Source organism: Hyperolius riggenbachi, chromosome 2 (genome assembly GCF_040937935.1).
Source record: "Hyperolius riggenbachi isolate aHypRig1 chromosome 2, aHypRig1.pri, whole genome shotgun sequence".
NCBI lineage: Eukaryota > Metazoa > Chordata > Amphibia > Anura > Hyperoliidae > Hyperolius > Hyperolius riggenbachi.
The window spans coordinates 15,718,717-15,736,768 of NC_090647.1; the positions used below are offsets into that span (position 1 = coordinate 15,718,717).

At 47.8% G+C, this 18,052-nt stretch overlaps 1 protein-coding gene across 2 annotated transcripts in view; it reads right to left on the reverse strand.

Annotated features, from left to right (window-relative positions):
- Nucleotides 1-3,987: 3,987 nt before the first annotated feature.
- The window catches only part of RRM1 (ribonucleotide reductase catalytic subunit M1), a 32,751-nt gene continuing 18,686 nt past the window's right edge, over nucleotides 3,988-18,052 (reverse strand). For both annotated transcript variants that reach the window (XM_068266496.1, XM_068266497.1), the window contains exons 9-19: nucleotides 17,881-17,964; nucleotides 15,881-16,042; nucleotides 15,184-15,263; nucleotides 14,905-15,106; nucleotides 14,067-14,216; nucleotides 9,931-10,152; nucleotides 9,766-9,842; nucleotides 9,073-9,208; nucleotides 8,607-8,702; nucleotides 6,118-6,306; nucleotides 3,988-4,387 (exon numbers count right to left, since the gene is read on the reverse strand). In XM_068266496.1, the coding sequence (XP_068122597.1) occupies nucleotides 4,193-4,387; nucleotides 6,118-6,306; nucleotides 8,607-8,702; nucleotides 9,073-9,208; nucleotides 9,766-9,842; nucleotides 9,931-10,152; nucleotides 14,067-14,216; nucleotides 14,905-15,106; nucleotides 15,184-15,263; nucleotides 15,881-16,042; nucleotides 17,881-17,964 (1,593 nt within the window). In that variant the 3' untranslated portion in view covers nucleotides 3,988-4,192. The remainder of the gene's footprint in view (nucleotides 4,388-6,117; nucleotides 6,307-8,606; nucleotides 8,703-9,072; nucleotides 9,209-9,765; nucleotides 9,843-9,930; nucleotides 10,153-14,066; nucleotides 14,217-14,904; nucleotides 15,107-15,183; nucleotides 15,264-15,880; nucleotides 16,043-17,880; nucleotides 17,965-18,052) is intronic.

Here is an 18,052-nt window from a genome sequence, read left to right on the forward strand (position 1 = left end):
TCAATTGGCCAGTGCACACTTCAATGTGTTTTCCCCATGCATATAAAGAGACAGCAGTGAAGCACTGCAGGCATTTTCTCTGCCAATTACATTCGCTTCTGTAATGTTCAAACATATGGACACATGGTGTGCAGAAAAAGCATACAAAAAACAGACAGATAAGTGTGCACCCAGCCTCAGCTTATTACACTCATTCTGTCCATCTCTAAAGGAGCAGAACTGGCTCAGCAGCCTTCTCCAGCATTTCTACAGAACACAGCACTTGGGGAGGGGTAGAGAGGAAGGGGGCAGGGCTCTGCAGACTCCTCCATCATCACTACAGTACACAGCACTTGGGGAGGGGTAGAGAGGCTGGCAGCGGGGCTCAGCAGCCTTCTCCAGCATTGCTACAGAACACAGCACTTGGGGAGGAGTAGAGAGGAAGGGAGCTGGGCACTGTACACAAGAGACTGCTGCACACTGAATGGGGACTGTCAACAAAACTTTGTAGGATTCATTATCAGTAGTTGAGCAGATGCAGTCATTACAACTGTAAAGAGCAGAAATTTTTCTCTCCTTGCCCTTAATTGATGGTCTCAGGACAGGGCCCCCTGCAGCTGCATCCCTTGCAGGGTCTATTGTTGTGCCCCTACCTAAACCATACGCCAGTTTTAATATTTATACTTATTAAAGAGTAACTACCATTCACCATAACATATACCACATTTGGAAGGGGCAATTTAGACTGGATGAGATTTAATAGATTAATCTCATCCAGAGTCTGGGTTACCCCCTCCCAATTTGTTATATGTTATGGTGAGGGGTAGTTAGCCCAATTTAAATATTTATACTTATTATAGGTTATGGTTTAGGTATTATATTACCATTTAGAAGGGCTTATTGGGGACTGTGTAGTCTCAGGGTTCGTGTGTTCATGCAGGATTATGCAACATTGTAAGCACATATGAGCAGCTTGAAAATGAACCAATCAATTTAAACCTGGATGAGACACGATTGGTCCATTTTCAGGCTGTATAAACATTGACAGTCTTGCAGGACCTAGAAATATTTGCAATCCTTTTGATCTACTTGGTACTGTAAGGCTAGTATCCCACTGAGGCACTGCATTGCGCTGTACAGACATGGTCCTGTGCAGGCAATTCACACCTCATAAGTTGTGATGTAAGGGATTACTCCGTGGTTACAGAACATGCTGTGTGTGTTACAAGAGTACAAGTTGCTGTTTGATGTCCTTGGAAAATGATCCTGTTGGAAGCAAAGCAGACGAGTACTCCTGCACCTACTTCTGTTTCCTTTGGCATTAGAATGACCTAGTTAATTTTATATATTATATAAAAGATGGAGCAAAATGCTCCCATTACAATCAGTCATGAATTGGATTAATACTAATTCATCTACAAAATTTACTCCAAGAGGTTTCAATAATCGGACCTTATAGATAGGCGATCTCCACAGCATCTGACCAGATTGTACACTCATCTCCTGCAAGGAAGTGTGCAATGGTGGCCACACCTACTATATAACCTGAGGCAAATGGACTACTAAGCCTTGGCCCCCAACCAAAACAGATCTTGTTTTGTAGCTTGCGGTCTTGGCACAGTGGTCCCTCTTCGACCTCCACAAACTGACTTTCATTGTCCATGTGGATCCCCATGCGGGAGAAAAATGTAGGAGGGCAAAGTTTCATTGGAGAAAAAGGTTAAAGTGAACCTCCAAACTAAAAATTGACTCAGCAGCACTGAAAAGGCCTGGTGTTTCTGTAACAGTTTCACAGCATCAGAACTGTTTCTCTTAGCAGAGCCTCATTTTTAGCTGCACAGAAGAAAACGGCCCGGGCTTTTTTCCCCTGATGCTGTGCAAAGCATGATGGGATTTCTGATTTTGTTCTCATTCTGCTGTTTTGGTGCAATTTTTTTTTTCTTACATTTTGAATTTGACATTTGAAGCCTAGCGTGTGCAGCTGGGAGGGGTAATCAGGACACAGGATGGTTGGAACTGTGTCTCCTGCTGGTCACCTCCTTTCAACCAAAAAATGGCTGCCCCCATGACAAAGATGGCAGCCCACATGAATCACAAACATTTGCCCGTTTTAAAACAGGGTGGGTAAAAGATTATATTACCTATCTATTGTAATTAACATAACTAATGTAACTTAATGACAGTATGTTTGTTTAGGCTGAAGTTCCCCTTTAAGTTGTAGCTACAATCCCGATCTTCAGAAGAGCTTTATGTTAATGGTTTGAGTCTTATCAACCAGCCATTTGGAATGACACCATGCTAATATTCAGTACAATTTGGGAAAGAGGTTCCCTGGTGTATAAAAGCTTTTAAAAGCAGTTTAAAATTAGAAAAGAAATGAGGTACCTTACCTCAATGATGAAATCTTTATGTTAATAAAAGATTTTATTTAGCAGAGGCAACGCGTTTCGCGGGTCTGAGCCCGCTTCTTCAGGCTAACAGTGCTAAATGAAGAAATTCGATTTAGCATAAGGAGCCTCTCCTGAACAGAGGGGACAGAGGTCCACCATGGTGAAGACCACGGGTGTTCCGTCTCCATCCCTCGAACAATGTGTAGGCAGTCAAATATGCACAATTTGGGAATGAGGCACCCTGGTGGACCTCTGTCCCAATTTTTTTTTCCAGGAGTGCGACCAAAGCCAGGTCCGAAAGGACCACCCAGAGTGGAGAAGGGTTTAAGATCTCCACCTGCTTCCTGTGGTCGGTTGCCCTTTGTGAATAGTGCTTTTATTTTTTTTTTCTAATATACAATTTTTTTCAACATACCACACTATTGGGCTACCACTTTTGTCTGTGTCTCTTCCTGTAAGGTGCCAAGACACCTCCACCACACTAATATTCAGTACTTCAGACCTTGATGCCCATTTCATAGCAGTTCTAAAGATATGTAGGCATCTAGAAAAAATGCGCTTTGTATGGTCAGTCCTGAGCATTCGGATGGCGGTCCTGAGCAGTAGCCACCACTGAAGGGGACTGAGCTATGATGGCAACGAGGCACAAGTTAGACTGATGGGTGACGGGTACTTGGTAAGAAGTTTGTAGGAGGCACTGCAGAGGAAGCTTACTGCCCATCAGAGAACATAGAATACATTCAGGCCCCTTTTCCACAAGCAGTTGAACTGTGCTCAGTAAGCTGTTACCAGGCAGCAGCGAGCAGTTATCAGTTGAGAGAGTTTGAGACATTTCACTGCCTATCAACTGCTTGTGGAAGAGAGGCCTCAACCATTCTCCACACGCCTGTGATAGGTTCTGGTTGGGATGGGACTTCAGACCAAACGCAACAGCATCTGGATGGTTTTCAAGCTGTATAGGTTTGCTTTAAAGGGAAGGTTCAGGGAGGGTGGGTAAAAAAATAAAAATCAATTTCCACTTACCTGGGGCTTCCTCCAGCCCGTGGCAGGCAGGAGGTGCCCTCGCCGCCGCTCCGCAGGCTCCCGGTGGTCTCCGGTGGCGCGCCCGACCTGGCCAGGCCGGCTGCCAGGTCGGGCTCTTCTGCGCTCCAAGGCCCGGAACTTCTGCGTCCCACGCCGGCGCGCTGATGTCATCGGACGTCCGCCGGGCTGTACTGCGCATGCGCAGTAGTTCTGCGCCTGCGCAGTAGAGCCCGGAGGACGTCCGATGACGTCAGCGCGCCGGCGTGGGACGCAGAAGTTCCGGGCCTTGGAGCGCAGAAGAGCCCGACCTGGCAGCCGGCCTGGCCAGGTCGGGTCGGCCACCGGAGACCACCGGGAGCCTGCGGAGAGGCGGCGAGGGCACCTCCTGCCTGCCACGGGCTGGAGGAAGCCCCAGGTAAGTGGAAATTGATTTTTATTTTTTACCCACCCTCCCTGAACCTTCCCTTTAAACTTAATTCACACAAGTCCATAATGTGCATCTCACTGACCATCCTTAGAGACAAGCAGAATGAGAAGATCTGCTCCCTCTAAGCTATTTTAATGCACATCAGTTTTATTACATTAAAAAAAAAAATTCTTAGAAAAACAATTTATTAGTTCCTAGTGATGGGAATAACAAGAGCAAGGAGTAATTACAGCAACCTCATGTCCTCTTCACACAGAAGACAGGCCACCCAAGCCCCAACCCAAAACATGACTACAGAGAGTGTGCGTTTAGCGATGAAGTCCAGACACAGGAGGAGGAGGATCAGTTCATGGTGTGAGGAGCAGGAGAAGACCTAGGAGCCACACATGAGACAGTCATCACGGTTCTCCAACGAGCAGACCATGGCCGCCGTGTTCCTTTCCTTCTCTTTCTCAATGTCCTCTTTGGTCTTTTCACCAGTCTCCTTCAGCTTCTCCTTGTTTAGTGTGAACTGGATGGGGTTGGCGGCTGGGCGAGTTCTCAGGTAATACATGCCGGTCTTCAATCCCTACCGAGCAAAATGGAAAAAGCGGTGAGAACAACCTACAGACTGCAGCCCTCCCATCAACTCTGTCTAGACAGTTGCTCAAAGCCCAAGTCTAGCAAGCAAGACTACCCAGATAACACAACCCCCCTCCCCCCAGTTTGCACACTATTACGGCAATTAGACTGAGCAACAGCCATTTACTAAGTGCTAACCCCAAGAATCCTCCATGAGGCGATTGGCTAGTCCAAAGCCTGTAAGTTCTCTCAGATTTCAACTGCCTAATGTAAGTGACAGAAACATAGGAGAAAAGTAAATTATAGCACATCCGGGTTTTGTGTTTTCATGTATTTAACGCTTTACAATTACTACAACTCTACTTCTAGTAAGTGCATTTTCAACCAGGCTTGTCAAACAGTACCTCGGTGAGTTTCTATTGCCTTACAGTCATCTGACAGCCAGCCTGGAGGAACTGCACAAAGAAGTGTGCGCACACCCATAAACACCTACAGTACCAGCTCAGCAGCATAACAATATACTCTGCAAGTGAAGCAGGGGGCCCATGGGGGAGAAGTGTGAGCACACACCCATTAACACCTACAGTACCAGCTCAGCTATCACATTGGTTTTCTTGTTCTAGCTGCAGTTAAAGCAGGGGTAGGGAACCTATGGCTCGGGAGTCTGGTGTGGCTCTTTTGATGGCTACATCTGGCTCACACACAAAATCAGTAGAGGTTGATGCACTGAATTACACTGCTCAAGCAGCACAGCTAAGTGTGGCAGCGCAACTAACATTTTCAGAGTAGGCACGCTACTGCTGTATCATGCACCACTAACTTACTCGCGTCCTCCCTCCCCCCCAAAACTAACGGCCACTTCAATTGACACACCCTGGATCCTGTCAGGTCCAATGACTTTGAAGGATGAGATCCCTGCACTTTGATTGGCCCAACAGGCTGTCTGTCACTTGACAGGCAGCCTATTGAACCTCAAGTCAGCTAGCTAATTGTACAAGCTGTTAGGCCTGGTGCACACCAAAAACCGCTAGCAGATCCGCAAAATGCTAGCAGATTTTGAAACGCTTTTTCTTCTTTTTCTGCAGCGTTTCTGCTAGCATTTTGCGGTTTTGGGAAGCGTTTTTGGTGTAGTAGACTTCATGTGTTACAGTAAAGCTGTTACTGAACAGCTACTGTAACAAAAAACGCCTGGCAAACCGCTCTGAAGTGCCGATTTTCAGAGTGGTTTGCGTTTTCCTATACTTAACATTGAGGCAGAAACGCATCCGCAATCCAAAATCTGCAGCAGCCCGGGAGTATGCGTTTCTGCAAAACGCCTCCCGCTCTGGTGTGCACCAGCCCATTGAAATACATTACCCTAGCGGATCCGCACCCGCAAGCGGATCGCAAACCGCAGCGGAAACGCTCTGGTGTGCACTAGGCCACAGTCGGTATTTCTCCTGTCTGGCTCTCTGGGAAGTTGCTGAAACCCAAGAGAAGCTGAAGACGTGTCTGACACTTCTGCTGCCCGGTGGATCAACTGTATACACATTACCATAGCAACAGGGATGTGAGCCCTCTGCTGCACATGCACACTGTACAAGTTTGAAACAGTGTATGGCCCTCACAGAATTACATTTTAAAATATATGGCATTTATGGCTCTCAGCCAAAAAGGTTCCTGAAACTTGAGTTAGTGGTTGCCCTCAGTATCCAGTAGATTTTTAGCCCAACAAATGAAGACTTCTGGACCACCTACCTGCTTCCAGCCATAGAAGTGCATGCTGGTCAGCTTGCCGTAGTTGGGTTCTGCCACGTGAATGTTGAGGGACTGACTCTGGTCGATGAAGGCCCCTCTGTCAGCCGCCATCTGGATGACCGTTTTCTGAGATATTTCCCACACGGTCTTGTAGAGCTGCTTCAGGTCCTCGGGGATCTCAGCGATTGTCTACATAAAACGAGAACACCAGCTGTACTTTACAACCAGATCACCACTGCGTACCTCATACATCCTGCAGATCTTCACACCTTACCGTTAGCAGCCAGAGGTGTACATTCAACATCAGCAAGGCCAAATTTCGGTACTGAGAGTCCCCGAAAGAAAGCTCCCCCTGCGTCTGCTCAAAGTCCTGGGCCTCACTGAGCGCCGCTAAAGAACTTTCTAACAACATTTTTCTACTGATACCAACTAACAGTCTATTTGGGGAAGCAAGTCCACCGCTATCTGCCATTTAAAATTTTTTTTTTATAATTTTATTCTACTCTGGCACCTTTGTTCCAAAATAACCAAGTACAGCAAAGTCCCCATTATCTGGAATTCAGGCAATCAGAAGCCTCAAATCACTGACATGCCTGAGGGGGATAACAGGGAATGTGCTTTGGGGTTTTTGCAGGGCATAAAATAACTTACCGAGCCTCCAACATTGTATAAACCTTCCTGTAGCGCTTAGCGGCTTCCCTGCATCAGTGCACGCTCCCGATGTGTCATGTGACCCAACGCAGGTCAGGTGACACGCCGGGAGCCGTGCACGGACGACGCCGGAAAGCGCTAGGAGCTACAGGAAGGTTCTGTACTAACTTATTATCAGGGGCTCTATTGTTTTGTGCTTTTCAACTAATGTACTCTGAAGTCACCCCCTCTCTCTGGTTACGCCCACATCCACCTGAAGCCACACCCCCACAAGAGAAAGCTGCCATCTGCAGAGCTAGATCATGAACTAAGCACCTGTGTGCCGAGACTAGCACAGGACTTGGTAATTGGGAGCGATAAATCAGCATCTGTCACACAGCAGTGATAACGGTCAGACTACTGTACATTTGTGCACCTCAAGCACTCATGGCCGTGAGCATTCTGCACATGCACAGTTCATACAGACTAATAACACCTGCAAGGTGACCAAATGAACAGAGGAAGCTCACAGACCACAGGGGGCTGGAAGAAGCCGCAGGTTAAGTGACCATCTCTGGTTCTCTTTAAACCTGAGATGGGGGAAATGGAGGATTAAGCACCCTCTTGTATTTTACCTTATAAATCAGTGGGGACATGACAGTAAACACCTAATCTGCTCTTTGTTTCATTGTTCTCTGTTTAATCCGACTGTTATCACCTCTGATAAGAATCCCGACTGAGCATTCAGTCTGGCTTTGCAACGGAATGATTATAGCCAAATGTGTCTTCTCTGGTGTCTTTTCAAGCCCAAGCCTGCCCCCTTGTGGCTCTGCTATAATGACTCAGCTATAATTATTCCCTGCAAAGCCAGACTGAATGCTCAGTCCAGGATTCTTATCACAGCTGATAACAGACACTTTTAGCAGTGAGGATATACCAGAGAGCATGGTAAGTGTTTTCTCTAATATTCTTACTGATATATATGGTAAAATACACAAGGGTGCTTCCTCTCTGGTTCCCTTTAAAAGTGGACCTGAACTCTTGCACAGGACAGAAAGAAAACAGAAATGCCCCCTGTATGTATGTAGAGAGTTTAGCCTGTCTAATCCCCCCCCCCCCCCCCCTTTGTCTCATCACCACTTTAATTTGATCTTGCAGCTGTTTCAGCTCAGGACTCTCCTCTGCCATAGCAAAGCAGCTAATTTGTAAACGCAGAATGTTAACATGTCTGCTTCCATGAAAGCAGGAAGTGTACACTCTGCGGATTTTTTGCAGGATTTTTATCAGGTGTAACAAAAAATTTTTTTTTTCTGTAAAGGTTATTATGCTGTGGCTTATCTTTTAGAACAGAGGAAGTTCTACGTTCAGGTCCGCTTTAAGGCTTTTCCACAGGCCGTGACTGTTTGCTGTGAAGTTAGTGAAGACTTAATTTCTGTGGTTAATGGCGGAGCACTGTAAAACCAGCGCAGGGTATTCAGGCGCAGCCGGTGCCACCATAGGCCATAATAGGAATTACAGCTGTAGCGGCACACAGTGAGTAATTTGGGTGTCATCAAAATATGGTGCACAAATTACTACGAACACACCAATTTGTCCCCCAGCAATAGCTGGAAGACTAATTACACCTTTCCCCACTATCCATGGCAGCCTGAAGGGGGAATAGTAATTAACACCGCCGGAATTTCTGCAGGAGCAGGGAGAGCCATTTATTGGCTTTATCCTGCACCCAAGTCTCCCGGCATTAATGGCTCGTTACATTTCATTCAGAAAAAAACTCAGAAGCTTTGTAAGCGATCTCTCGCTATTGTGTCACTCAGCCTCATCAGGGCAAACAGGTCTATAACGTATAATCAGCCTACCTGTATGGAGCCGTTGCACGCAATGATCTGGTTCTTCATGGCCTCGTTCCACAGGCCTCGCTCCGTCAGATCCTTCAGCAGGTGCGGGTTGACAATCTGCAGAGGGAGCACACACACACACACAGATCAGCATAGTGTAACGAGCATTGTATAACTAACACACAGTGTAACGAGCATTGTACAAGACAAATAACATTTATATTGCGCTTTTCTCCTGGAGGACTCAAAGCACCAGAGCTGCAGCCACTAGGACGCGCCCTATAGGCAGTAGCAGTGTTAGGGAGACTTGCCTAAGGTCTCCTACTGAATAGGTGCTGGCTTACTGAACAGACAGAGCCAAGATTCGAACCCTGGTCTCCGGTGTCAGAGGCAGAGCCCTTAACCATTACATCATCCAGCCACTAAGTGTGTAAGACCACACACACACAGATCAGCTTAGAGTAACGGGCCCAGAACTCTCCCTTACCTGGAACTCCCCGGACAGCACTCTGCGGGTGTAGATGTTACTGGTGTATGGCTCTATGGACTCATTGTTCCCCAGGATCTGAGCCGTGGAGGCCGTGGGCATCGGGGCAACCAGGAGACTGTTTCTAATGCCATGCCTGCAAGGAGAGACACAGATACATGATAGGATCTACACTGGGACAAGGTGCATCTTGTAAGGACACATTATATACACTTCACTGTGATGTACGAGCTAAACGTCTGAGGATACCAGACAGACATCCCTAAAATCTACAGCAAAGATCCTTAAAGCAAACCGGAAATGAAAATAAAAAAACTTATGATATAATGAATTGTATGTGTAGTACGGATACGGAATAGAACTGTAGTAGCAGAGAAGTGTCATTTTTAATTTCAGTTATATGGCTTTTTTTTTTAGAACATTACATCATCCTGTCATATTTATGTTGACTTATATTAAAGTATAAACGGTAAGTGCACAGCAGCCAGAGCCATCACACAGTGCAGCAGTGTTTGAGTATTACTTTATATCAGCTGAGAGAAGCATCTGTGAGGTAAATAATATGGGCAGCACTGCAAGTTCTCACGCTTCTCTGGAATTGCCTCAAGTACACGAGGGCACGGCAGAGGTGACAAAACAGATACAACACATAGTTAGATACCACCACACAGAGGGGAGGATGTGGTGACTCACTTGGCGATCTTTTCCCTCAGCGGTGCCCAGTCCCAGAGCTTGGTGGGGGTCACATTCCACATGTCGGGCTGCAAGATCTGGAGGTGACAACAAGACAATCAGACCTCCTCCCAGCAGCAGATAATCTCCCCCTACAGGCCGGTACGAGAGTTCTCAGGTCCTTACCCCTTTGCTGACCGGACTCCCCTCGTACGTCTCATAAGGGCCGAGCTCTTTGGCGAGATCACAGCTAGCTTCCAGGGCGGCATAATAAATAGTCTCAAAGATCTGCTTGTTCAGTAGCTGGGCCTCCGGGCTTTCAAAGGGGTACCGCATGAGGATGAAGGCATCTGCCAGTCCCTGCACTCCAATCCCGATAGGCCGGTGCCTCTTGTTAGAGTATTCAGCCTGTGGACAGAAATAAAATTCCATTCTTACAAATAATCACACAGAACAGCAGTATCTGTGAAAATCTGCCATATTAACAGCCTATGGGCTTAATTCACAGCGCCTTACAGCATGCCGAAAAGCAGGAAACAGCAGATTTTACAGAACATTGAGAAATTACACTTCACTAGGGATGGTCAATGAGATGAAACTTGTGTTCAAGCAGGACTATGCAAACTTTTGTATACAAATTTATAGAGCGTGAAAATGGGCCAATCATTTTACTTCAGCCTGATTTGATTGGTTAATTTTTAAAGTGTGGCCAAGATGCTAAACTGTGCCTTATTTATAATTACTTGGGGCTCCCTCGCCATCTTCTTCGGCCCCTCAGTTCTGGCGCTAGGTCTCCTGGTAATCCAGCCAGCCGCAGGCCGCCATGCTCCCGTGCCCGGGAGTGTCCTGCCCAGTAATCTTGCACAGGCGCAGAAGACTCCCGGCTGTGGAAGTGCGACGAAGGGTGCACACCTGGCCAGTGTGCACATGCACAGAAGAGTATGGCCTGATGGAGTACCGGGAGGCATAGCGCAAGAACAAAGAGGCCGAAGAGGACGGCAAGGGAGGTCATGGTCCTCATGGGGCTGGAGGAAGCCCCAGGGGAGTATAAATACACTGTGTTATACGATCTCAGGTTCTCTAAGCTGCATACAAAATATGCATACTACTGCATCAACTCATTTGCAGCTCATATCCAACCTTACAATTCACTAAGACTGTTACTGCATGGAAAACGAGAATTACAGATCAGTGCGGTAATACCTCATAAATAAGAAGGGGAAAAAAAAAAAAAAAAAAAAAAAAAAAAAAAAAGGGGGATGCGCCGAGCCCCTGGATTTGCGCTCGTCAACAACCGCTGTCTATCACATCAGGGTTCCATTTTCCCAGCACTGCAATAATCTACAAAATACTGAATGAGATGATGAGATGCTGCATGAGGTAAAAAAAATAAATAAATAATTTTTTTTTAAAGTGAACGGTTTGCCAACTTCCAGAACTATAAACGCTTGTGAAAACTCAAAATTGTTTATGTCACGAGGTAATTTACCTCACATTACATTTATACCAACAGGTCATACTGAATTGAGCCCTAGGAGTCACAGTCAGCTTTCTGCAAAGCCAAATCCACAATGCAGGGGCCCGCTGGCCAAGGCAAGAGCAGCCTGGATTATGCAGCTGTATAGTGTTTTATTTAGTCTGGCAGAAAAACTGCAACGATGAAAAATGACAAAATCCTGGCAAGATTTACAGTGTGTTAAAGAGGAACTCCAGTAAAAATGTAATAGAGTGCTTCATTTTTACAATAACTATGTATAAATGAATTAGTCAGTGTTTGCACATTGTAAAATCTTTCCTCTCCCCGATTTACATTCTGATATTTATCACAGGTGACATTTTTTACTGCTGGCAGGTGATGTCAGTGTAAGGAGATGCTGCTTGCAACAAGTCTATCATGGTATGATGTCAAAACCATGGTCCTGACATCACACTGTGGGAGGAGTTTCACCCCAATATCAGCCATACAGCGCCCCCTGATGATAAGTTTGAGAAAATGAAAAGATTTCTCATGTAAAAGAGGGTATCAGCTACTGATTGGGATGAAGTTCAATTCTTGGTTATGGTTTCTCTTTAAAGCAGGGGTGCCCATTAGGTAGATCACAATCTACCGGTAGATCGCGAAAGGACTTAAAGGTAGATCCCGACCCCACTACAGTTTCCATTCTGTATATACAAATGTGCTCCTAAAATTGTACATGGGTAGATCATTTTGACTTGCTAATTTTTAAAAGTAGCTCACAAGCTGAAAAAGTGTGAGCACCTCTGTTTTAAAGGGATCTAAGCAGTTCCTGGCTTCAAATAGCGGAAAGGTCAGCCATTTTTGAGAAGTCCAACCCCCTGCTGCTTTTACACTGCCGCCATCCAGGCTAGATGTGAAATTCTTCAAGTGTGACTAATGTTTTCTGTTTGAAGTACAGTGGGGAAGACTCAGGGTTTGTTTGTGGGCAATTAAGTCCAATGAGGTGATCTTATCTGCCTTCCATCATCTGTTGCTCTGTCTGCAAGTCCTTTCAAGGACAGAAGAGGTGCCTATTTTAACCCTTAAATGTAAAAAGATGAGGCAAAATGAATTTTTTTTTAATAAACCTTGTTTTTAGAATGCATTTTTAGTTTGCTATAGAGCTGCCCTGGGAGTTAAAAATGATGCTCGGTTCACTTGAAGGTGACAGACAGTTGTGTTCATCTGTGTGATCAACTTTGATACAATAAAGCCCATTGTTAAAGGGGAACTGAAGAGAGGTACATGGAGGCTGCCATGTTTATTTCCTTTTAAGCAATACCTGTTGCCTGGCAGCCCTGCTGATCCTCTGCCTCTAATACTATTAGCCATAGCCCCTGAACAAGCATGCAGCAGATCAGGTGTTTCTGACATTGTCAGATCTGACATGACTAGCTGCATGCTTGTTTCTGGTGTTATTCAGATACTACTGCAGAGAAATAGACCAGCAGGGCTGCCAGGCAACTGGTATTGCTTAAAAAGAAAATATAGCAGCCTCCGTATACCTCTTACTTCAGTTCCCCTTTAAGGGTACACATTTTATTTGATTTTATATATCTTTACATTCACTCCTTTGGGAGAGACAGCCCCCTGGATCTGGTTGGTATTCTGGACATCCAGTTTGTGGTTATGTAACTTCCATCAGGCTGAGAAAGATCTTCATAGTAAAAGTAACCTGATATTTAGGACATGGTGCCAAATTTTTCCCACCAGTTTACAGATCGTGTCAAAACGTCATTCTGTACCCGGGTCATCTCTTCACTCTCACATCCAACACTTCTCACACAAGTTCTCAGAACTTTTTCCCCAACCCTTGTGACGCTTTCAATGTGTACTTTTAAAGGACTTACGAGCTGAAATTATAAAAAGTTAAATACCTTTTTAAATTATGTATGGAGGACACCATAGACATCCTCCCATTCATTCCGCCTTGCCCCCGCAGCTCTAGGGCCTCCTTCCTCCGTGTCATCGATTAGTCATGGATTGATGACGCGGCGGGAGGACTCCGTAGAGCTGCACAGCCACAATCGCGTCTATGTGGACTGCACAGCCGTGGCAATCTGTGGCGTCCATACTGAGCGGGAAATTTTAACTCTACCTGTTTGGTGGGGTCGGGACCCGACCGAGGGGGGCTATTGAAGCGGGGGCAAGGCGGAATGAATAGGACGACGTTGATGGCGTCCTCCATACATAATGAATTTAAAAAAGGTATTTAACTTTTTTATAATTTTAGCTCGTAAGTCCTTTAAACCAGCGCCTCTTCAAAAAGTATGACCTATTCTAGCTCCTCTGAAGGCATACTCACATCTTCCTCCTTTACCCACTGTCAGATGACTTGTTGTCAGTTACCCCCCTCCCTACCAACTGCCTAAGTGTCTTCACCTAACTTTATTCTTACTACATTGTACTCGCATTACCAAACATGTATGAATTAATGGCAGCTACAAAAAACAAACAAATAATATAAATCTAAAGTAAGAATTTCCACCAGGGCTGTGGAGTTAGTGCAAAATCCTACTCAGACTCCTTCTCACGAAACCACCGACTCCAACTCCAGGTATGCAAATTGGATCAGACTCCTCGACGCCTCATTCTAACACTTACCAGGGCTGTGGATTTGGTACAAAAATCATCCGACAGTTTATGAAACCACCGACTTGAGTACCCCAAATTGCTCCGTCTACACAGCCCTGAATTCCACAAAGGGAAGGGAGAGAAAAAACCTCAACCCCCCCAAAGAAAAACATGTTCATACACTGTGGAAACTACAGTATCGCACATTTATTGTACAAACAGTCAGGCAGCCAGGATAAGGGGCACTCACCTCAGGTACAGGGTAAAAGTTGATTTCTATGATCTTGTTCAGGTTTCTGACGATGACTTTTGTGACGTCAGCCAGTTTCTTGAAGTCGTAGGTACGCTCGGCTGTCACATACATGTTCAGGGCAATGGAGGCCAGGTTACAGACCGCCACCTGTGTAGAGACCAGATGAGAGAGTCATACACTTTCTACATACCGCACAATCCCAATTTCAACTGATCTGGACAAAGTCCTGACAAAATTGTGCTGCTTGAAGCCACAAAAACCATAACAGCAGCCCTGCTAGCAAATCTGACCAATGAAACTGTTGTCCTATCCAGCAATTTGCTTCTATATGTTTATATTTAAAATTTTAGTTTCCCTTGTTCAGTAAGATTATGTAAATTTCTGGCGGAGGCATAGGAATCTATAGACAGTTAAAGGGAATCTTAACCATGATAAAAAAAAAAACAAACAAAAAAAAAAAAAACACTTATCTGGGGCTTCCCCCGAGCCCCTTGCAGCCGTCCTGTGCCCTTGCCTACCCTATGGTGCTCCGCCGTGGGTTAGTATCATTTTCGCCCGACAGAGTCAACCCCCTGGCCACACGCATCCTTGTACGAGTTGCTGTCAAACATGTCCTGTGCAGGGGCAGTAAGAGAAACCTCGTACTGTGCCTGCGCAAGACGCGCTTGGGAACACGAACAAGGATGCGCAAGGCCAGGGGCGGACTCTCAATGGCCCGAAAACAAAACTAACCTGCGGCTGGGCACCGTAGGATAGTTATGACCAGCGAGGGCACAGGACTGCTGCAGTTGGCTTGGGGGAAGCCCCAGGTAAGTGAAACACAAAATACACCAACCTCATTGTCACTGCTGTACTCCACCACTTCCGTACAGAGGTTGCTGCACTTGATGGTGCCCAGGTTCTGCTGGTTGCTCTTGCGGTTACAGGCGTCTTTGTATAACATGTAGGGCGTGCCGGTCTCTGTCTGAGATTCTATCATGGCGTACCACAGTACTTGTGCTTTTATCACCTTACGCGCTCGCCCTTCCTTCTCGTACCTGCGGGGCACAACACACAGGATCAGGTGGTGTTATGGATTACATGGAAGCTGAGGATTGTACAGATATCTGCTCACCGCTCATACAGCTTCTCAAACTCCTCTCCCCAGACATTCTCCAGACCGGGACACTCGTGGGGACACATCAGGGACCAGTCCTGAGGAGGAAGAGGGGACACATCACTAGCTGTGGATACCTCACTTACCTACAGGCTGTTCATAAAATCTACAACGCTCAATAGCCAGATTTAGTCTATATTGGTTGTATTAAAAATTCTTGAAACAGAAAAATGGTGAAAGCAAAACAATGGCCTCAGTTTTTGTAAGGTATTCAAACAAATTACCTCATGTATGGCAATTTACCTTACCAGGTAAAGGAATATACCGCATGAGGTATTTTACCTACAAAAAAAAAACAAACAAAAAAAAAAAACTATTTACCTCACATAGCTACCAGAATTAAGGCCAATGCATTTGTGGCAGTTTGAGAAAGGGCCGAGAGTCAAACGCCATGCCCAGCGCACGTCTATCATACTGTTTAATTTTTTTGGAATAGTTATGCTTTCATCAAGATGGTGCGGAACCTTATGGATTATTTACACCAAGAATACATAAGACTCCAAGGTAAGGTTCTCTGCACATCTAATGCCCATTGGTGGAGTAACTTTGCATTTTATAAAGTTACAACTTTTATCATTTACTGGTTTCCATAACATCATAGTTACGCAGAAACCAGTCTTGAGTGCAGCAGGGCTGGTATTTGGGATCTGTGTACCTGATTGGACTCCACGCGCTTCATGAACAGATCCGGGATCCACAAGGCAAAGAAGAGATCTCTGGCTCGCTGCTCCTCCTTCCCAGTGTTCTTCTTCAGATCCAGGAACTCGAAGACATCGTAGTGCCACGGCTCCAGGTAGATGGCGAACGCTCCCGGCCTCTGAGGGCAGCAAGAAAGTCTCGGGTCAGGAAACCGCGGACACCCCCACACACAGCCATACGGGGGAGCCGCAGACACCCCCACACACAGCCATACGGGGGAGCCGCAGACACCCCCACACACAGCCATACGGGGGAGCCGCAGACACCCCCACACACAGCCATACGGGGGAGCCGCAGACACCCCCACACACAGCCATACGGGGGAGCCGCAGACACCCCCACACAGCCATACGGGGGAGCCGCAGACACCCCCACACACAGCCATACGGGGGAGCCGCAGACACCCCCACACACAGCCATACGGGGGAGCCGCAGACACCCCCACACACAGCCATACGGGGGAGCCGCAGACACCCCCACACACAGCCATACGGGGGAGCCGCAGACACCCCACACACAGCCATACGGGGGAGCCGCAGACACCCCACACACAGCCATACGGGGGAGCCGCAGACACCCCACACACAGCCATACGGGGGAGCCGCAGACACCCCACACACAGCCATACGGGGGAGCCGCAGACACCCCACACACAGCCATACGGGGGAGCCGCAGGCACACACACAGCCATACGGGGGAGCCGCAGGCACACACACAGCCATACGGGGGAGCCGCAGGCACACACACAGCCATACGGGGGAGCCGCAGGCACACACACAGCCATACGGGGGAGCCGCAGGCACACACACAGCCATACGGGGGAGCCGCAGGCACACACACAGCCATACGGGGGAGCCGCAGGCACACACACAGCCATACGGGGGACCCGCAGACACACACACAGCCATACGGGGGACCCGCAGACACACACACACAGCCATACGGGGGACCCGCAGACACACACACACAGCCATACGGGGGACCCGCAGACACACACACACAGCCATACGGGGGACCCGCAGACACACACACAGCCATACGGGGGACCCGCAGACACACACACAGCCATACGGGGGACCCGCAGACACACACACAGCCATACGGGGGACCCGCAGACACACACACACAGCCATAAGGGGGACCCGCAGACACACCCAACCGTACGGGGGACCCGCAGACACACACACCCAGCCGTACGGGGGACCCGCAGACACACACACCCAGCCATACGGGGGACCCGCAGACACACACACCCAGCCGTACGGGGGACCCGCAGACACACACACCCAGCCATACGGGGGACCCGCAGACACACACACCCAGCCATACGGGGGACCCGCAGACACACACACCCAGCCATACGGGGGACCCGCAGACACACACACCCAGCCATACGGGGGACCCGCAGACACACACACCCAGCCATACGGGGACCCGCAGACACACACACCCAGCCATACGGGGGACCCGCAGACACACACACCCAGCCATACAGGGGACCCGCAGACACACACACCCAGCCATACGGGGGACCCGCAGACACACACACCCAGCCATACGGGGACCCGCAGACACACACACCCAGCCATACGGGGACCCGCAGACACACACAACCAGCCATACGGGGACCCGCAGACACACACACCCAGCCATACGGGGACCCGCAGACACACACACCCAGCCATACGGGGACCCGCAGACACACACACCCAGCCATACGGGGACCCGCAGACACACACACCCAGCCATACGGGGACCCGCAGACACACACACCCAGCCATACGGGGACCCGCAGACACACACACCCAGCCATACGGGGACCCGCAGACACACACCCAGCCATACGGGGACCCGCAGACACACCCAGCCATACGGGGACCCGCAGACACACACCCAGCCATACGGGGACCCGCAGACACACACAGCCGTACAAGAAAGCAATGAGGTTACACCTACCTTATTCCCTCCCTGATCCACATAACGCGCCGTATTGTTGTAAACCCGCAACATTGGCACCAAGCCGTTCGAGTTGCCATTTGTCTATATGGAAGAAACAAACACTGTATTAGTATAAAGTGGATGAAATATAATTGGATAGGAGGAGCTAAGGCGCATCTAACACCAGCAC